The 22124-nt window shown below is 38.6% G+C and overlaps 1 protein-coding gene across 1 annotated transcript in view; it reads right to left on the bottom strand.

Moving 5' to 3' along the window:
* The window catches only part of NRAP (nebulin related anchoring protein), a 62444-nt gene that overhangs the window by 35075 nt on the left and 5245 nt on the right, over positions 1-22124 (bottom strand). Inside the window, exons 4-18 of the mRNA XM_074959304.1 lie at positions 21898-22002; positions 20173-20277; positions 19254-19361; positions 17824-17928; positions 17392-17499; positions 15325-15423; positions 12936-13040; positions 10690-10806; positions 7799-7903; positions 6748-6855; positions 5913-6017; positions 3541-3639; positions 2939-3043; positions 1384-1491; positions 330-431 (exon numbers count right to left, since the gene is read on the bottom strand). Coding sequence (XP_074815405.1) covers positions 330-431; positions 1384-1491; positions 2939-3043; positions 3541-3639; positions 5913-6017; positions 6748-6855; positions 7799-7903; positions 10690-10806; positions 12936-13040; positions 15325-15423; positions 17392-17499; positions 17824-17928; positions 19254-19361; positions 20173-20277; positions 21898-22002 — 1584 coding nt within the window. The remainder of the gene's footprint in view (positions 1-329; positions 432-1383; positions 1492-2938; positions 3044-3540; positions 3640-5912; positions 6018-6747; positions 6856-7798; positions 7904-10689; positions 10807-12935; positions 13041-15324; positions 15424-17391; positions 17500-17823; positions 17929-19253; positions 19362-20172; positions 20278-21897; positions 22003-22124) is intronic.

Genomic DNA, 22124 nt, shown 5'->3' with positions numbered 1-22124 from the left:
AGGACTGAGGTTTCAAAAGGGGCCACATTGTAGCCCCAAAATGCGAGCATGGATTTGCAGGTTCCACTGGCAATTCCTCTTATGGACCCATAACACAGTCCAGCTCACTTCACTCTGTTCTTTTATCTTGCATCTCTTTGCAAAGTCTATGGGTTTTGTTTGTTTGTTTTTGTTTAGTTTGTTTTTTTTAAGACAGGGTTCAATGTGCTTTCCTCTTCCGAAAATAAGATCAATACCAACAATGCAGTGTTCAAGATCTCCTACCCTAAACTAGCAAAATAGTATAATGATGAAAAACATCTTTTAAGTAAGAGAAATCAATCATTTACCTCACTACCCATCTTGGCCACTTGCAGAGAGTGCAGAAGTCTTGAATCTTTGTTTCCAATTGCTTTGCCTTTTGTCTTTTCATATTCTTCTTTGTATTTAATCTTTAAAGAGGAAAACAGTTTACTGTAAATAACAGGTCATTTTCCAATTGCCACAAAGATATGCAGTATGTTTAGGGATTGGCCATTTGAGTGCAGGGCCTGGTTGCCAATTCAGAGCTCTCAGATATGCTTATGAATTCTGAAGGGCAATCAGGTTAGCCTTAGTTGTGTCTTCTTTAACCTATTAGAAGAGCTCAACCTTTCCTCGCATGGATATTTTTCTAGATATAAAACCTTTGAAACAGCTAAATCATTCTTTTGTTTTTAAGAAAAATGTGTTGGACTGAACTCTGATGTTCTTATTGAGGCAAATATGTAATGGGGTTCTAAGCAAAAACTGAACAAGGTCTTCGGGGTTTGACTCGTTTTAACATAAACAGCTTCTATTCTATTCTGCAGGTTGTTATATTACCCTCAGCAGTGTAATATCTGAGTGCCTTCCAGTAACTCATTAAGCAACCAGACTAACATCTGTCATGTGTGATTCATTCTCTCCCTCAACATCTCCACAGGGAGAGAATGATGCATGCAGTGTAGTGGTTTGTTTTGGTAGGGTTTTGTTTTTAGGATTCTTTTTAAATGTACATGCTGCTATGTGTTAAAGAAGGTAAATCAAAGAAGAATGCCTTGTACTTGCATTGGAGGTGGTGAGGTTTGTGTTGGTCTAATTAATTCATATGCTGAATTGTACAACATGGACATGGAGCTACTGCTCTTTTTCTAATTTTATTTCTTTATATACACAAAAAAATAAGAATTTTTTGGAGAGTGGGGCTGGTTGCCTATAGAAATTATTCTGAACAAATTTTCCTAGAGTTCATCAACCATCAAGAAAGATGAATGCATAACAGTAAAATTCAGGGCTTAAAACAGATGAAGCAACATATTTATTTCCCTATGCTATAGTTGACTTCTGTTAGGAATAATTCCTAGTTAATTAAATATAACCTACATCGCTGGCAAGATCCCTTGAGGCTTTGGCAGCAAGTAAAGACATGGAATCCAGATTCATTTCAAAGCCCCGACCCTTGGTCTTCTCCCAACCTTCTTTGTACTTAATCTGAGAATGGAAATACAACAGCATGTCACTAACATCAATACACCTGCCTAAACAGCTAAAGCAACCATGGAAAATCATGAGGAACAAAACAAAAGTATAATATACTCTTTGAAATATAATATATTCATTTATTATTATTTTATGTTAAATAATTGCTTCTGGAAGAGGCCAGATTTAACATCCTGGAGCTTGTGGTCCCCAATTATGCACAGAGCAGGTGGCAGGAATTCTTAGATTGTAAGGGTGGGATTTTTGAAGTGCCTAAAAGAGCCAGGGGCTCAACTTCGATTGAAAGCCAATGGAAGTTAGGTGCCCAATTCACTCAGCTGCTTTCGAAAATCCCACCCGAAATTCTTTGGAACAGAGGCCATCTTTACCTCTGTGTTTGTACACCACCTACCACAATGGGGCTAATTCTGATTGGGGCCTCTGGGCATGACCATCACAACAATAGAGATAATAACTGTACATCACGGGCACTGTGCATCTTCCCACATTTCTCCACCAAGACACCTCCACCTTGAATTGGAGGAAACACAATGGAGTGCGAAATCCCCATTAAGGATTTGCAGTATTGCCAGCCCCAAACACTGAAAAAACCACGAGATTGGCTTAAAAGGAATGAGATTTGTAGCAAATAATAAATGTGCAGGGTGGGGGATAACTGTCTTCTGTCTGATTCTAAGAGTTGCGGCTTTAAGTAGAGCACCAAATATTGTGATAAATCAGGGGTCGGCAACCTTTCAGAAGTGGTGTGCCGAGTCTTCATTTATTCACTCTAATTTAAGGTTTTGCATGCCAGTAATACATTTTAACATTTTTAGAAGGTCTCTTTCTATAAGTCCATAATATATAACTAAACTATTGTTGTATGTAAAGTAAATAAGGTTTTTAAAATGTTTAAGAAGCTTCATTTAAAATTAAATTAAAATGCAGAGCCCCCCGGACCGGTGGCCAGGACCCTGGCAGTGTGAGTGCCACTGAAAATCAGCTCGCCTTTGGCATGTGTGCCATAGGTTGCCTACCCCTGCGATAAATCATGAGAGTCGGCAATAGTGGCACTTGATCCAAAGCCCGTTGCAGTCAATGAGAGCCTTTCCCCTGACTTCAGTGGGCTTTGGATCAAGACCTAAATCTTTGGTCTTTGCACTAGCCCTGCCAGAAGAGTAATACATCCAATGAGCTCCAATTTGGATGGTCAGTTTTGTGGTGTGGACATTTAATCTGCTAGACAAATTCAAGTCATTTCGTGAGATCTCAGAACAAATTCCAAGGCTGTGCTTCACATTTTATCCCTACTAATTTGAATAACTTTGTCTCAGATTGTTGAATAAAGACAGAACAAAGATGCCTAGTTCTTCCTGAACAGTCTCAGCATCCGTGTGTTCATTATTGCTCAGATTTGAGGACAATACATAGATCTACATTTGCAAGTCACTTTGCTTACCTCACTGTATAGCTCAGCATTGGCTTTCGCCTTGACTAACTGAGGAACATCCCGTGGTAGAGTGTAATTCATTTTGGTTTTCTCATACTGGGCTCGGTAAGTCAACTGCCACAGACATTGAAACAAATTACCTTCAATACACCAAATGCAATTCCATTTAACTTGAAGAGGTTATTGTTTGTTTTAATGTGTTAAGTGCCATAATAAAAAGTCTGTAATAACTAAATAAAATTGGGAATAATAAGAAAAGGCAAATATAACTTTCCCCTAGTTATTCAAAGAAAATTCCCAGTAAATGGTATAATATAAATAGGCCTGTAGGACAAGTCCAATAAAAACAAGTGTTAACAAATCAAATAGCCAGAAACTGAAGTTATATAGCTTCTCAAAGTTCAAGAAAGCATTTCATATTTCTTGATCTACTGATGTGGCCACTTGGGCTTTGAAAGCAATTTCATTCACTTTCTATGGTTTGTTTTAGTTTTAAACCTACTTATCAGCTATGATCAACAAGAAAGAAAACACATGCAGTGAGAATATTAGGAAATAAAATATTTTCTTATCACAAATAAACAGAGACGGTCAATGGGAGAAGGACTTACATCACTGAGCTGTTGTGAGTTTATTTTGGCTTGAATAATTTGTGGAGTGCTGGTAACAGAGCTGTACTTCAGTTTGTCTATGCTTTGTCTATAGTTTACCTAAATTAAAAATGAGAAACAAAAAAGGAAATGCTCAGATTGGCATGTGAAAGGTATGGTAGAGAAGTTTTGTTTAGCTGAAATTTGGGGGTAAACCCACCACTTAAGTCATGAAAACTGAGGTGTAGAACAATTCCCAAAGCCGGGAGCTGTGGATGAGATTAAGCACAGCCGGTAATTAATCCCCAGAAAATTCCCTGTGCTGAGATTATTACTTCTATATTACTTGAAAACGAACTTCCCTCAAACACAGTATGTGGATTTTATTAATGAGACACAGTTTCAATCGGTTCCTATAAAGCATTCCTATCCAATTAATATCCTGCATCATCTCTTAGGCTATGTCTACACTACCACGGTAAATCGACCTAAGTTACGCAACTCCAGCTACCTGAACACTGTAACTGGAGTCGACGTAGTTTAGGTCAATTTACTGAGGTGTCTACATCACGCTGTGTCAACAGGAGACGCTCTGCCATTGATTTACCTGGCAGGTCTTCACTAGACCAGCTAAATCGACCCCCAGTGTATCGATCACCAAAGCGTCGATCCCGCATAGTGTAAACATAGCCTTAGAATCCCTTTTATTTTGTAATCAGGAACTTACTTCAGTAGGGGTCTGTCCTGCCATATAACTACACAGAACAAATTGTATTCCAATGGGCTCTATTACTACTCGTCTTCAACTAGTTTTTAAAATGTAATAACTGATCATAAAAGTTTCTTATATGGTAAGAGTTTATTATGGAAGGGAAAATATATATGGTGCAGGGAAAAAAGCATTTCAATATCAGCCATCAGTAGGATTAGAGTGCACTAAATTCCTAGTATCATAGAATCACAGAAGATCAGGGTTAGAAGGGACCTCAGGAGATCGTCTAGTCCCACCCCCTGCTCATGTATATGAATACAGTTGCGGCAATAATACATCTATAAAGATAAATATATTAAATCCCCAAACTATGCAAGATAAAATGTCATGGAGAAATTTTCTTTTAAACCACTTCCTGCCAAAGGCCTCAGGGTTACATTGCAGGACACAATTATTATCCTCTGTAGGCCGTAATATAAATTGTAGTTAATCACCAAACATTGCAAATTGTATGTTTCTTAAAACTAGTTCTTTAAGAATGTTTTTTGCCATGAAGTGGAGTGTAATTCTAAAGGCAGTTAAAGCTATGAATCCATTTTAATAGGATCCTCTTTATCTAAGACACCTGCACATATACACACTTCTGCTACCCACCATGTTAACTCACATTACAAGAACTGCATGATTTATCTCACAAAGCCAAAAGTGATCAGTGTACTTAAAAGAGTTCATTCACTCTTTCTATATAGGTATCTAAGGCTCTCTTCAGCAGAGAGTTTCTTTTCTTCTTTTTAATTTCCTTCTTTTTTTCTTTAAACTTAACCACATGTACTTATTGCTGATGATGATCTTAGAACTGGGAATGTTGGCTGTGTGGTAATCCACAGAACCCACATCCAAATTGCTCAAGTGAGCTCTAGCCTCTGGACAGGTTAGGCCCAATGCTGTATTTGATTGCAGGTTCTTTCTTTGGAGCATATAAATCAATTTGCCGCAATGCCAGTCATGCACAAGTCCTGTCTGGAGTCATGGCAAACATGTACTAGATAAAATGCTCCAAGCCCAGTCTGCTCTTGGATAAGTGAAACGTTGGTGCCTACAGTCTCTGCCCTTGACATTCTTGCTTCATCTCTTGGGGGATGTACGTCTTCCACATGGCAAGAGGTAGAGAATAGTTAATTCAAATTCTCTTTCTCCCCTCCTTGACTCCCTAGCCCTTTCCACAGACAAAATGGAACTATTGCTGGAGAAGAAGCAATACAATTCCCGTTAGCAGTTAGAATATTAGGTATGGAAGAACCCACAAAAGAGATCAGCTATACCTATTCCACTAATATTTTCGGGAGGGGGGGGTGTTAGTGTTTGGAAAGGTGCCAGAATGACAAACTCTAGACTGAAGTCCTCGATTTATTGAGGTACAGCATGGGCAATAGTAGTGTAAACGTCTCCACACCAATTCATCTTTAGGTTACCAATAATCTGGTCTGAACTGAAATTAGTGACTAGGGCTGGCAGTCTCTGTATCCCATTCCCAGTCCTCACAGCCTTCCTGCCCCACTGAGCCTTGTGTTACCAGCTGTTTGCCACCAGGATAAAATCACACACTATGCTTCAGATTTTCTCCTCCAGGGAGATGATGAGCCGTGCAAGAAACAGGATGAAAACCCATACGATTATTTACATCTTTCAAAGGAACCAACTTCCTTGTTGTTTGATATGAAGGAGTGAGTGTAGCTGGGTAATTGTAGTCAACATCGTCGTGCTTGTAATCAGATTTATAGGCTATCTGAAACAGGGAGAACAAAAAAAATCAGTCTTTTTTTAAAGCTGTCATTTGTTTGAATAATTATCCATCAAGAGGAAAGGAGAAACAATAATATTAATATTAAACACAAGAAACAAAGTAAGTTCAATGTCATCAACGACAAAGAAAATGAAATTATTTGCATAGTTTAGCCACTAATTGATTCTTTTTCAACTACACAATTAATCCAATGCCAACAGTGGGAGCATTAACTTAACTTCCACCTATGACACATCTCTTTTATCTTTCTGCTTAGTTCTTGAGTTTCTTACAGATTTGTAAATAATGTACTTGAAGGAATGGTATGTAACAAAATGGCTTCTTGACTAATCCAGTAAATTAACCAGGGTTCAGAAACCTCCATTAAAGATTGTTTTTACACCTGACCCTACAGGGTGTTGACCAACCTCAACTCTTATTGATGTCCAAGGGAATTGAGGGAGCTCAGAATTTTGCAGGATTGGATACCTAAATGAATAATTTAAACTTCTCCTGCACAATAAAATACGTGTAAACTAGTGCAGGAGGGTTCCCAAGATTTATAGTCTTCTCAGCAAACCCATCCTTAGCACCTCCTATCATAATTTGATCTAAGATTTCTCATCAATTGAAGGCTGGCAATATTAAAGACAAAAAAAAAAAGAAGAAGAAGACATCTACATAACTGAATACTACCGCAGTACCTATTATAATATGAGTGCACATGACTTACATTGCTTGCCAAGCTGCCAACCTTCATAGCATGCAGAGTGCGCCTGTCCATGCCAATGCCTTCATAATGACCTTTCATTTGATTCTGGTATTTTTCTCTGTATTTAAGCTATACACAAAAGCAAACATTGTCTCAGAAAATGTATTTCATTTCACTATCTCTTACAGCAGAGAGACAGGTACTGAGCATAGGAAAATATAGCCAGTTCAAATGATCTACTAGTGTTGCTATAGTGTGAAAACTCATCATGTTTATACAACAACTTGGACACCTAAAAAAAAAAAAATATTATTGGCACACCTCCCAAGAGACCTTCATTTCAACAGATGTCAACTGTATTCCCAAAATTACCTACGTGCCACACAAATTTGGTGCCTTCTCACTTCATTGCTGAAAATTATTTACCTCAGAAATAACGGATCATTAAACTGAGAAAGAGTTATTTATAACAAAGGAATTAATCCCTTGGTATTTTAAGATTCCTGCATGAATACTCTTTTGTGTCCTCATTCAGGATAGTCACCCATTTTGCCCTACCTTTGTGCTGATGGAGATCATCTTACTAATGTATTTTAGTTAAAGATGTTTTTAAAATGAGTTATTGCTACACCAATAATAGTAAGCATTAGTTTTACAGATATTTAAATACGTTCTGCTCAATAATTTATGTCTCAAAAAATGGCTCCTGAGATTATCTGCATATATGTCACTTCAATTAACAAATGGACATAAGTGATGAAGTAAATGAAAGTGTGACAAATAATGTTAATAGTCATCTTTGATTGGCTTAGCAATGCATTATAGTAAGTAATCTCTTTTCCCTATATTAATTATTATTATTTGTATTACTGTAGTGGCTAGGAGCCGTAGTCATGGACCAGGCCCCTATTATGCTAAGCGCTGTACAAACACAGAAAAATGACTATTCTATTCAAACTCCCAATGCAGCTTTTACTCAAGGCTTATATGAAACACACACAGATGAACTGTGAGTCCAGCTGCTGCTAAGTTAAACTTCCACTGCACTGCATACAAGGTACTGAGGACTTACATCACTGGTGTATTTTGAGATCTTGCTCACATTCTTGAACTGGGGAGTCTCACAGTAGTTAATACTGTGGCCTTTACTGTTTTCCAGATCCTTCTTGTACTTCACCTTAGAAGCCAAAAAAAATACAAGGGTGAGATGTAGCAAAATCTGAATTCACTGCATAAAATATCTATGCACATAAGTCATACCTTAAATCCAGATAAGTTAACATAAGGATTTTATTATATGGCATACAGTAAACTGTAGATTCCACACTTCTGATTCTACCCTTTCCAATAGTAAGCCCTATAGCCTTGATGATGATTTTGGGGCCTACGTTTTCAAAAAGCGACTAGTGATATTAGATGTCTCAGCTTTGGGTCCTTAGTATGAGACGTTCTTCAGAAAGTGCTGATTGCTCAGCATCTACAAATGAGGCCCCCTGGAGTCTGCCTACGTTGCATCTGGGAGTGAGTGTCCCAGCTCAGGCAGATAGACTCGCACTAGCAGAGCTCGAACTAGCGTGCTCAAAAAATAGCAGCGTGGATGTTGAGGCTCGGATTCTCAAACCCACCTAGGCTTGCAACATTCCTATTGCTATTTTTACCATGCTAGCTCAAGCTCCACTAATGCGAGTCCATCTACCTAGGGTGGGAGGCTCACCCCCAGGTGCAATGTAGACATACCCTTAAAGACCTCTCAAGTGCGGCCCCCAAAACAAAGGCATCTAGAATCACGTATCAATTTTGAAAAAGTTATCCTTATTCTCTATAGCTATCACAGCACAATTCTATGAACAAATTAATACATGCTAATGTTCTTGATAAATAGACTACGTAGTTGCATCCCCAAAGGATGTACACATTATTTCAGTTATGCTGCTACAAAATAGATTTACACTTGATATCACAAGAGTACTCAAATGTAGAAGGCTGTGTCCTGGCACTTCAGTTGACACTGAATTGTTCTGGGTAATTGGAGAATACTCCTGACGCACTGCATCCATTAATCAGAGAATAGTGGACCTGCCTTAACAACTCAGAATAGTTTGAGAATTCCTCTACATTGTTCTCTTACAAGCAGCTTTGTCTTTTTTGCATTATTTGTAAGCGACAATCTTTTACAGGATGCTGGATGCTGTTCTCTATACATTAATACAGATGCACAGGTATAATGGAAATTGGATTTTGGCCCATTTTGCATATATTTTTCAAAGGTTAATTTTTCCAATTATCTGCAGAAAACCCTTTAAAACACCGTAATATACACTTCTAAATTATCCTAAATTACTTCTGTTTAGAACCCCAGAAAATGAGAAAACACAGCACTAAAAGCCATGCACAGAACTTCCTTAGGTTCGTATACTCTGGTTGGCCAGAATCAGAAATATGCTGCTTTCTCTCTCTCTCTCTAACAGTGATGTCACTTTATAAGTCAAATTGAGATTCCCTGTATGAAAGTGTTAATTAGTACATCCAGTACTGTTACTGAGGGTCTAATTCTTCTCTTTAATTCACATACAAGTTTCCCATTGATTACGTCACATGTACATGTGGAGGCAGAAAAGGGTACAGAATTAGAGCTCAGCTGTATATTGGATTTGGATTTCATATTGAAATAGGTAAGCAAATCTTTCCCAAAAAATCTGAAAGTTCTGAAGTATAGAACTTGTATTTAAGCCACATCTAAAGACATACATACATTTCAGATACATTTGAAATTCAGAAAAATAAAATAATAATACTCAGCATTTATTTAGCACTTTTCATGTATAGAGCTCAAAGCACTTTACAATAGAAGGCAAGTACCATTACCCCCATTTTACAGGTGGGAGAACTGAGGTGAACAGATTCCCAAGGTGACACAGTATGTCAGTGGCAGAGCTAGAAACAGAACTCAGGTCTCCTGACTACCAGTCCAACAATCTGTTCACTAAATCACATTGACAACACTTTGGAAAACTTTATCTGAAACAAAATTCTGCATCTCTTGATCTCCTCTGCCTATAATATGTATATTCTTGGTTTCTTTTCCTTAAAAAAAAAAAAAAAAAAAAGAGGAGAAGGAGGAAGGGAAGATGTATTTTGGAGAAGGGCAGGGGTGCAAGTGGGCCAGTATGGGCTGGTACAGCATACCGGTAAAAAGTGGCCACCGGTACGGGCCCATATGCAGCTGACATTAAAGCACTGTGGTAGCAAAGGACCCTGCTTAAAGCACTGCAGTGGCAAAGGACCCTGCTTAACTCCCCCACCCCGGGCCGCCGACAGGGTGGGGGCAAAAGGAGCAGCTGCCCCAGGGGCCGGCGATTTAAAAGGGTCCGGGGCTCCGGCTGCTGCTACCGTGGCAGCGGCTGGAGCCTTGGGCCCTTTAAATCGCTGCTAGAGCCCTTGGCAGCGCGGGTCAGGCAGCGCGGATGGGCTAGCTGGGGGACGCTGACCGCCCAGACCCGCCCCTTCCACCCCAGGCCGGCCCCCATACCAGTAAGTGTTGAATGTTCCTTTCTCCAAGGGTGAAAGTAATTACGTGAAAAAACACCGGCAGTTAAAAGTGTAGTTCAAGAAACAGAAAAGCTATTTTAGTTCATCTGGAGATGGGTTCATTTTAAAAAACACAGAAAGGTGAGGGGAAGATCCTCAGCTTGTGTAACTTCTCAAAGCTCTACTGAAGTCAATGAAGCTATAACAATTTTCATCAGCTGAGGATCTGTCCCGGAATGTTTCTCCCAAGGAATGTCCATATTTTATAACTGTACTACACACTGATTGTTTTCATGTGTGCTAGTCATTAAGGACAACAACTGTTTACTTTCCTAGCCTGAGAAACCAGAACTTACCTGCCAGAGATAAATAGATATAGCTGTATCTAGTATGGGCTGCTCTCCTATCAGTCCATAATTGTATTTGACGCCTTACCTCACTGACAAGCTTGTTGACATTCTGGGCTTGTTTAAGAACTAAGTTGTCTTCGGCTGAAAGAGAATGGAAGTGGGCTGCCCCTTTCATCTTTGAATGATCCTTTTTGTACTTTATCTAAAAAAGGGGAAAATCATCAAAACAAAGATATTTTTGTCATCATTGTCATTTCCATTCACTTGAAGAGCCAGAGTAAGACTTTTCCTTAATTTCTACTAGTTTTAATATGCTTTAACAAAAGGGTAAATAAGTTGGAAAGGTAAATTAATTGCAGCCTGTTACTTTTTAAAATCATCTCCAGAGAAAAATCACTAGTCACGTAGTCCGACTGTTTCATGTGAAACCACTTCACAATTTAGTATTTTTCTACAGAAGTTTTCCCATTGGCTGGACAGCACTTGTTCTCAGTTACTTGAACAGACATCTTCATATTAATAATCACTAGCAGATTCTTGGCTAGCAACTGATTGAGGCTTATACCCTATTCTATTAAAGAATTCGGTTCTCAGTAGTCTACGTTAGGGTGCCAGTCAGAGAATTATAGATGGTTACCCACTAGAATTTTCCTTCTACAGAAACCAGCTTATTGAGTGTACAGTACTTTTTATTTTTCACTCTTATGTATTGTTTTTTCTTTAAAGATGGCGATTCCCTCCTGTAAGGTAGTACTAAGTGATATTTTAAAAAGGGGGGAGGTGATGGAGGTGCCAATTTAGATTTGGAGTTCTACCATTGACTTAAATATGGCCAAGATTCTACCCCTGGGTCTGGATGATTATATTTGTGTTTTGCCTAACTTCTGCACACAAATCAATTAATTTTCACATGTACACAGACAGGCTCCTCACCTCATGCAATTGCAAATGCCTAACTTTGAAATTCTACCCCGTGTGTTATGAAACAAAAGATATTTTAGAGTGTGCTGAAATGTTGTGATTATTCAGATTTGATTTTGGAGTCTGTGTTCAGTTTCTCAGACTTTAAGAGGAATTAAATTGCCTTATACTACGATATGTTCATCCCCCTTATACAGCAAAAAGAAAACCATAAAACCAACCCCCACAACAATTTGCCAATTAGGAAATATAATTTTGATTTTTACCATTCTGGAGACCTGTTACAATGGCATCTTTAATCAGGAAAGGTTAAATATTCATTCTTAAATTGGGCATCACTGGATTTGTCATTGAAATAGGCCACAGTCATAGGAGTTCTTAGAAAGACAAGGTGGGTGAGGGAATATCTTTTATTGGACCCACTTCTGTTGGTGAGAGAGACAACTTTCGAGCCACACAGAGCTCTTCTTCAGATGTGGGAAAGGAAAGAACTCTGTGTGGCTCGAAAGCTTGTCTCTCTCACCAACAGAAGTGGGTCCAATAAAAGATATTAACTCATCCACCTTGTCTCTCTAATATCCTGGGACTGACACAGCTATAACTACACTGCATAGGAGGTGTTAGTTTTTTTATATTCTCCCAGTCATTAGTTCAAGTAATAGGATACTATGGAACCTTTCACCTCTAGGTTGCTGCTTGTGCCTGGCTTGGGTTGGTATTGACAGAAAGATTTTGCCGTCTGTTAACTTTTTAATGGCCTGCATGAGTTGATGGGCTCAGTCTACTCCCAGTGGAGGAGGTGTCCACATCACAAAAATTTCCACCAAGAGGCAGCCTTTTGGGCTGTCATGCTAGACAAAACAAGAAAAGATGGGAATGCGGATAGACACATTTTGTGACTACTAGAGGTGGTCCCTTCAGAACTGAGCTGAGGTTCACTGGTTGGTGGTTGTATGGAAAAACCTTATGCTGCCACATCTAAGTCTGTACCTCTTCTGTAGATTACAACTAAAAAAAAAAATCAGTGTACTGCAGATAAGGAATTCAATCCTCTTGATATGCCAATGTCGCATCCTATGTTCTCTTGTCTCAGTATCAATTGCTTTGTACTAAAGATACAATACAACATAATCAAAAAACTAGAAACTGTTCAGATCATTCAAGCTATATTTACTCACTATGGGAGTTACTGTAGCAAATCTCACAACTAAAACTACTAAGAACATAGTTTGCTTTGGTGATAACGGACATCATCAATCCCCCGAGCCATCTAGTCCTCTGCAATGCAGTGAAATGTCATTGTTTGTTTTTCTAGTTTAATTTTAGCATTCTGCTTCCAAGCACTACTTCGACAAACTGCTGCTTTTAATTGTTTATGTATTGTATTGATTATTCATGTTTTATACTTACATCACTTGCCAGTTCATTTGCTTTCTTGGCATTTTGATAAGCTGGAGTGATCATAGCAGGAAAGCTTCCTTTGCCTCTGTGCTCTTCATATTCATCCATATAATCCTGCAGAAAATTCAGGGTGTTTATTCATTACATATGAGCAAGTGGATGATTAATGACTTTTCTAAGCTCCCCAGTCTCTGTAATGTGCCTGTATAGTTCATTACTTCTATTTGTCTGTAAAGTTTGTTCATTTCATACTAGAATATATTATTTAATCACCTACAATGTAAACTTTCTCTATGGCCTCTTTATTTATGTTGCAATGGAAGCACGGGTAACTTAGCTACTTTCAAGATGGCATTCCTCCAGTACAGAGAAGATGAATACAGCCTCCAAATCTCACCCCAACTCCCGCAGGCCAAAAACTAAAAGAAAACAAGAATGGGTCTGATGGTTAAGACACTCAGGAGATCCGGTTCAAGTCAGGCTCTGCATCACATGCCCTCTGTGATGCTGTGCAAGTCTCAACGTCTCTGTGACTGTAGTCCTCATGGGTACAGTAATACTTCTCAACTTCACAGGGGTATTTTGAGGATGAATTAATGAATGAATGAGAGGTGCTCAGGTATTATGGTGGCAAATACTTTAAAAAACAAAAAAAGGGCCCACTCTTTTTTTATTATTATTATTTATTATTATTCTAGAATTAGTACCATGAAGCGGAATGTGTCTTTAGACAAGATTCTGCCCTCAAAAGCATATGGTTAAATCTCTTTAGCTTTCAGATTGCATGAGAATATCCAGGACGTTATCCCTATATCAGGACAGAATTGAACCATTTCTGGACTAATGCCAGGTTTACAGAAAAAAGGTTGTTCTGAACTTTAAAATCATTTAGCCAAAGGATTATTTATAACTTTTTCATAAACATATTAAGGGTTTGTGAAACAGAAATTGTTAAATATTTTATTTTAAACAATCTTAGCAAAAGAAAAAACAATTTCCTCATTAGAAACCATATCATGTATGTGCTTATTATGTAACTTTGTATAAATCTTTTGTAGTAATGTGCCAGATCAGGTGAAATGAGGATGCCTGCTATGGCAGGAGTAGTGTAAATGCTACAAATATTCATGGTATTTCTCCTATGACTTCTCACAGCAAAGGGGTTCATTGTAGGTCATGCTATGTCACATCACATTTCACACGATAAGTTGGGTCACACTACAGTGAAGTCTATCAATAATATGGTAACAGCATCTATAGCTATTCTATACCCAAAATGTACTATAAGTATGTACAGAGAATCCAAAATAACCATGAATAACCTGTTTATTTGAGCATGAGCTTTCGTGAGCTACAGCTCACTTCATCGGATGCATAGCATATTGTGGAAACTGCAGAAGACATTATATACACACAGAGACCATGAAACAAAACTTCCTCCCACCCCACTGTCCTGCTCGTAACAGCTTATCTAAAGTGATCATCAAGGAGGGCCATTTCCAGCACAAATCCAGGTTTTCTCACCCTTCCTTCCTCCCCCCCCCCCCCCCAGAGACACATACAAACTCACTCTCCTGCTGGTAATAGCCCAGCATGGATGGGCTATTACCAGCAGGAGAGTGAGTTTGTATGTGTCTCTGTGGGGGGGGGGGGGAAGGGTGAGAAAACCTGGATTTGTGCTGGAAATGGCCCTCCTTGATGATCACTTTAGATAAGCTGTTACGAGCAGGACAGTGGGGTGGGAGGAAGTTTTGTTTCATGGTCTCTGTGTGTATATAATGTCTTCTGCAGTTTCCACAATATGCTATGCATCCAATGAAGTGAGCTGTAGCTCACGAAAGCTCATGCTCAAATAAACTGGTTAGTCTCTAAGGTGCCACAAGTACTCCTTTTCTTTTTTCTTTTTACGAATACAGACTAACACGGCTGTTACTCTGAAACCATGAATAACCTGTCACTCTTTTAAAATACTATTCTTCCAGCTGAATTCTAACTTGCTTGTAACTTCTGTTTTTCATAACTTCCTCAAGCAAATTTCTGAAATGTTAATTAATATTAATATTATGATATTAAATGCTAATCAATATTAGGATTTTTTAGCATTGCCCACAATAATTATATTTCCTGAAAAATGGAAAACAGCAAAGATGAATCCATAAAGACCAGGGTTGAAAGAAAGCCTGTTTGTTCCCCTGCCAATGGTACACACTCATTTACATACTCAGACTACGGTATTATCATGCTACTCTCTCCTTGAGGTCTTGATTTCTCATATGGGAAAACAAAGCTTACAACAGGAGACAGCAAATCCCATTGCCATTACTAAACTCTAAGCATTCGGCAGTATTAACAATCAGCTGTAGCATGGGTACATGGGTATCTCTTAGTTGTTGCATACCTGGCTAAAGTGATTTTCTTTTGTGAAAGCATCATCTGTTCCAGTTGCATGGCTGGCTTTTCCCTTCATCTCTTTTTCATATCTTTGATGATACCTCACCTAACAGAAAGAAAAGAAGATCAAGCCAGATGAGTTTGGCCTGTTACATATATGCTGCATCATAAATCGCATGCACATGTTAATAATAAAGGTTTGCCAAAAAATTAATTATAAAGGTAAAATTAATTATAAAGGCAATTAATAATAAAGGTTTGCCAGTCTTCAGAAGCCAAGTTTTCTACTTGTATTTAATAATATTTTATGAACATAGGACTTGCTATATCAGTTCAGATCATTAGTTTGCCAAGTAAAACATTCTACATCTGGCAGTGGCTAACATCTGATGTGCCAGAAGGTTAAAAATAAACATATAATTCACCTAAGTGCAGAGTCACTGTGTAGCGCCTTTCATCCTACCTGATCTCAATGTGCTTTGCACACTCTACAGTTGGATCTTTTGCCCATCAATAATTATTTTTAATAATAAGAAGCTTGATTCTGAGAGGTGCTGATCACTAGCATGTCCACTAGGCCCAATGGTAGCTTTAGGTGAGCAGCTTTCAAGTTCAGGCCCAAGATTTACAGTATCTCTATTGAAGCCAAAATAATGCCTACAAGCTATACGCAAGCTTGCCCTTTTATCCTACATAGGCGATTTTTTACACCAATAAGAGTACCTCCACAGATCAAGGGCAGAGTATAAAGTTTCAATGTTTAGCACTCATCTGCCTTTGACTTTAAGACTAAGGCCTGGTCTATGCTGGGCGGGTGGGGGGAGGAGAATCAATCTAAGTTACGCAACTTCAGCTACCTGAATAACGTAGTTGAAGTCGACGTACTTAGATCTACTCACCTCAGTGTCTTCACTGCGGTGAGTCGACTGCTGACGCTCTCCCGTCGACTCCACCTGTGCCTCTTGCCCTGGTTGAGTACCGGAGTCAATGGGAGAGCGCTTGGCGGGCGATTTATCACGTCTTCACTATACGCGATAAATTGACACACACACACACACACCCCCGCTGGATCGATCGCTCCAGAGATAAGTGTAGACATGCCCTAAGGGTCCTTCTTGACTTTCACTGATGAGTTAATAACCAGAAAATTCTGCATCCTGGTTTTAAAGTAATTTCTATGCAGCTAGCATAATATGCTGTACGTATTTCCTTTCCCTGCCTGTGTAAAAATTGATACTAATGAGACAGTTTGAACACACATGATTTAATTTAACCTCCTAGGAGGCTGGTAATGTTATCTTCCCTTGAAACTGCTTTGTTAAATCATCACAATTTCTGGCAGTCGGGTTGGCACACATTTAACAAATATTGCAATTGTGGCACTGAGGCAAAAGCAGACAAATTATATTCACTAAAGATCCCAGGCTCACGCTGTTCCCTGAAGGGTCAATCTTGAAAGATGCTTAGCACTCCTGAAAGCTGCCGCGTGAGTTCAGATCCAAATGACTTCAGTAGGAATGCAGGGCATTCAGCCCCTCACAAGAGTGCTGGGCACCATGCACGATAGTACCCCAAGACAATGGCAAGAGAGGAATGTGCCTCTCAGTCAAAGCTCACTCCTACACCAACATAAAGGGAAGGAGAGGGAATCAGGGATGAACTAGGGAAGGGACAGAGCTCTGGTAAAACCAATCCTCCTGTAAGAGGGACCTTGTGCCTGTGGTATAAATTAGAGCTCCTCTCTAACTTATACCAAGGCCTAGCAGAACAGGGTCAGAGAGCCACAAGTGGCTCCTTATGGCCACCCCCCTCATTTCTCTGTGTCCAAGTGCAGCTTGGGAGGGCCTTCTGCCCCCAGAGATTAACAGTATTGCTTTCAAAATATAATGGCCTTATTTTCCCTGGTGTATAACACAGGACCTGTCCGTGCAAAAAATAAATACCTGAAATCCTACAGGCCACATTCTCTGCTGATGTAACTCCACTGGCACTGACAGGATTTTGCCAGAAAAAAATTTGGCCCTAAATCTGTTGGATTTTTTTCCTCAAAAGAGATATTGCTTTTGATACTTACGTCACTGGCTAGTTCATTAGCTTTCTTGGCTATCTGATAAGCTGGAGTGATCATAGCAGGAAAGCTGCCTTTCCCTCTCTGCTGTTCATATTCTCCTGTGTATTTCAGCTGCAAAAAAAGCAAGATAATGTAGGAACAAGTATATTGCACACATTTATATATGCTACACACAAAAAAGCTACATTAAAAGAACACTACTGAGGTTGCAAAGTCAACTCAAAAGTCAGGAAATGTCAGAATTAAGGTTGCCTGTGCAACCTTCATTCACCATCACCCCTCACCCCGCACAGCCTTGTATGTATCATCACTAATTACATGATCAAATACTATTTTTCCCAAAAGACCCCTGCCTCATTCTGTACTCAGGACAGGCCTGTTCTGGGGATTATTCAGGATTGAAACAGGTTGCCTGTTCTCTCCTGTTACACTTACATCACTCATAAGCCTCCCTCCAGCCTTTGCGTGCAGTAGATCTGGAGTGTCTATGACAGTGGTATAGTTGGAAACCCTGTCTTCATGTCCTCGCTTATATGCCACCTGGGAAGCAGAAGATATAAAGTGCATTTTAAAACTATTTACTAGCAAATATCTGGGTATTTCCTTCCATAAGGCTTGAAAAGGCAACAGAAGAACTGACCTTTGTTTCAGATAATGAATTATTCCCAGTTTTCTGTCCTTAATATAAGTCCCTCAGTTGTAAATACAAAGGCAGGTATATCTACTACTGACTAAAAGTGACTGTCATTACAGTGTGTTCTAATTTTACTCATCAAACTATGTGCATTAGCTTAATTGTTCTATTATTTCACTCAGCCTGATCTATCAAGTGCCAAAGGTGTTCATTTTATGGCAGTTAAAGAAAACTGCACTATGGGGAAAAAACTATTTTTTCTGGTACTTCATACAGCGTTCTCTCTTTATTAATACAGGGAAACAGAAAAAAAAAAGACTGGTTATGCTGATATCTGCAACATAGTAAGCTGTCTACATATTACGGTCCCCATGCAATGCCTATAAAAGTCAATGGAAAGACTCCAAACTCAGTGGGAGCAGCTGGATATGGTCCAAAGTGTTTGTTTTGGGGGAACAATATTCTTCAATAAAATCACTCCAAGATTCTTCAGTAATGACCCAAACCTCTCTTGCTTACAACTATATTATTGCAATGGTTGACATGGAAGCCACAACAGCATTTTTCAAATGTTTTGTATGGTTCTTATTTTCACTGGATTTCTTTGGATTGTTATTTTTATAACATGGTACATTACGTGCATAGATAAGTTAAAGTAAATTCTAGGTAAATCAATTTACTAGTGTATTGTTATATAATGTTACATACTAAAAGGGAAAGAACGAGAGACGAAAAAGTTGGAATAAGTGAATAAGTAAATGAATAAAAATAAAAAAGGAAAATAAGAGCAAATAATTCACAGGGTATAGAATGGTACAGCAATTAATTGTTTTTAAATTTGAGATGGCGTAGAATGGTACAGCAATTCATTTTTTTAAAATTTGAGATGGCCATTATGTCATAAGTGTCCCCTATATCTTAGAAAATGCCCATACTGTCACTTGTTATACATGAAAGACAAGGTGGGTGAGACAACATCTTTTATTACACCAACTTATGTTGGTGAAAGAGACAAGTTTGAAGCTCCACTTGTTACATGGGACATTCTTCCAAGGCTATCTAGTTTGCTAGAGACTCCTGTGTCAATGTATCATGTTCAAGATTTTTTTACTTTTACAGGAGTTATTTTACAATTAGTGTTGGTTATGGAATGCACCTTTTAATGTGAACTGTTTTAAATCCAAGTTTCGCTGAACTTCAGTAAGTTTGACACACATAAATTGGGACTTACGTCACTGCTTAGCTGAGTGGCTTTCTTAGCTATCTGGTAAGCTGGAGTCATCATGGCTGGAAAGCTGCCCTTGCCTTTCTGTTGTTCACATTCTTCTGTGTATTTCAACTAGAAAATTATACAATTTTTATTTTCTTAAAGAAAAATCCTCTGTCCATTAATGTGACACCTCTTTTAATGCTCACATTCTAATTGTGATGGGTTATATTATCCTGATGACTTTTAAAAACCATAATGGACTTAACCAAAGTGGAAATCCCATCAGTTTGGCTACACATGTTTAAAGAGTTTTAAAATAATTGACACATAAAAGAAAATGTATTTCTTAAGTTCAAAATTTAGGAACATTTCCTATGTAAAGTGGAAAAAATCTGTTTATAATCCTTTAATATTTTTGCGAACAAAATATTTACTATTAGTCACTAGTTTAGTAAAGACCACCTTGCATGGGCACAGATCTTCAATTCTTATACCAAGTTTGATTTCCATTCACTTCAGGTTGATGGAAAGGCAATAGATCCTTATCTATTCTACAAAAAATAAGATGTGTAATCCACTGTTGGTGCAGCCTATAGATGGTAGCACCACTGGAAGATGTAGAATACATTAGACTCCATCTACAATCAAAGTTACTTAAGATGTTACTGTCCTGTAGCTGAAGTGTATCTTAATTGCAGAAGTTCATGGTAGTTCCACTTGAATATAATTTCTAAGCTTGGCAGTAACACTGTTGGTGACCTTGACGGTATATATAGATAGCGCTCACAAGGCTCAACACTGTGTCTCAACATAGCAGTAAATGCATGTCACCTTCTCCTTTTGTAATTTGTTATTGAAAGTTTGGCTATTCTAAACTGGAAAGTCCTCAGAACACTATAACTCATACAAATAAAGTTATTGCAAACGTCAGCCCACATACATCATTGAGAGTCTTCTGTGCCTGAGCTATCCTGACTGTTTCAGGATCTGGGATGGTTCCAGAATACCAGGATTTGTTTTCTTCATATGCAGCTTGGTAGGCTTTCTAAAAAAAGGAAAGATTAAGTCAGCGGAAATGTGTATACTCATTTTTAAACCTGAATAGTTAATCTGCCAGGCAGGGAAAAGAAAACCATCATTCATTATGGGTGACACATACTCCTATGCAGAGGGAAAGCATGAGGCCTATGCTCCTCTTCAGTTTCATTTTGAGAACACAGATGGATCTTAAGTGATATGAATTTTGTGCTGACCCTTTCCACATCAAAGAATATTTCTGAGCACGTTCCATAAGATTTGCTTAAGCAATACGAAATTAGGGCCCATGTCCTGAAACTCCAGTAAAACATTTGCTGAGTAACGCCGAACATCACGCAAACAGCAATGAATTTGCTAGCCCAGCATTACTATTAGTGCTAAATCTGTGCCAGATGTTATGCAGGCAAATCTGAAAACTGAAAATTCAGCAAATGGAAGATTGATACATTTTCTTTTTTGTCAGACCTATTTCATAAGAATTCAGAGTGTGTGAAAAATGCCAGATTGAAAGCTCTGAAAAGTGAAGTCCTTTGTTTACCCGCACAGGCAGCATCTACTTTGCCCAGCCAAAAGGGACAGCTTCTTGAGATGACAGTTATTTATAGACTTGTGAGTACTTGGGCTGTCTGCTGAGACTGCCAAGAAGAGTGATAATGGGCTTAGACCATTTCAAAAGCAGCATATTTTAGTTATTACTGACGTGGGATGGGTCTGATCCACCAAAATAAGATGAATGGTTCTATAGCCTAATAAATCATCGAGCTAGCCCTCTACATTTTCTATTACTGTTCCAGTCTCTGCGTTAAGGGAGATTTATTTTTTAACACTAGCAAAAACCTTTTATTTTTAAATAAATAGTTATCTTGAGCAGTCATTTTCTGTTCTCCCTTTATTACTAGCTCACATCGATGAATTTAATCAGGGATTCCTAACTCCCTGCCCAATTTCTTTCTGTCCCTGATCCTGTGTTTGCAACACTCACCTTGAAAATTAATACTGTCACAAATTCAGCATTATGGCTCTACTTCAGGATCAAGTCAGAGGAGAAACTGGGGCAGGCAGAAAAAAAAACACTAGCAAAACACAATGGGTGAAATCTTGGCCTCAGGGAAGTCAATGGGAGTTTTACCATTGACATTAATGGGGCCAGAATTTCATTCAATATTTGCAGTAAATAGAAAAAGTGGCAAGACAAATGATGGATTATAATAATACTTAGCACTTACACAGCAACTTTCATCTGAGGATCTGTGAAAGTTTTACAGAGATGGGCAAGTCTGATTATACCCATTTTACAGAAGGGGAAACAAAGGCACAGAGAATATAAGTGACTTAACCAAGCTCATGCATGACTCCATGGCCAAGTCAGGAATAGAATCCAAATCTCCTGACTCTTGCTCTCCTCTTTTTAATGACTAAAATATGCTACCTAGAAAAGCAAGTGCAATTTAAACAGGCTATTAAGGAAATAATAATAAATGGACTCTCATGACTGAAATATGGTGAATAAAAGCATAGCAATAATCATCCCATTTAGCATGGGGCAGAAGCTCACACCAGGCCGACGTTTGGCGGATTGCATACTAGCTGCTCACATGAACGTGTGTACTTGAAGAATATCTCTAACCTGACGGGCCAGCTGTTGAACTCTATGGGCAGTTTCCATATCTGTAGATGTCACATCCCAGTGAAAAAACGATTTGAATTGTTCTCCCTCTTCTCGATATTTAATCTACAAAAAATAATGGCATCATTATGTATAGGTTTTTCTCACATCATGGATGCATCAGGCTGTCATTTTAAGGTGGGAAAGTGCTGAACGTGCCTGGGTACGTAGTACTATACAGTAAGTGC

This window comes from Natator depressus, chromosome 7, assembly GCF_965152275.1.
Source record: "Natator depressus isolate rNatDep1 chromosome 7, rNatDep2.hap1, whole genome shotgun sequence".
NCBI lineage: Eukaryota > Metazoa > Chordata > Testudines > Cheloniidae > Natator > Natator depressus.
The sequence above is the reverse complement of the archived record's forward strand: the minus strand, read 5'-3'. Positions and strand labels throughout refer to the sequence as shown.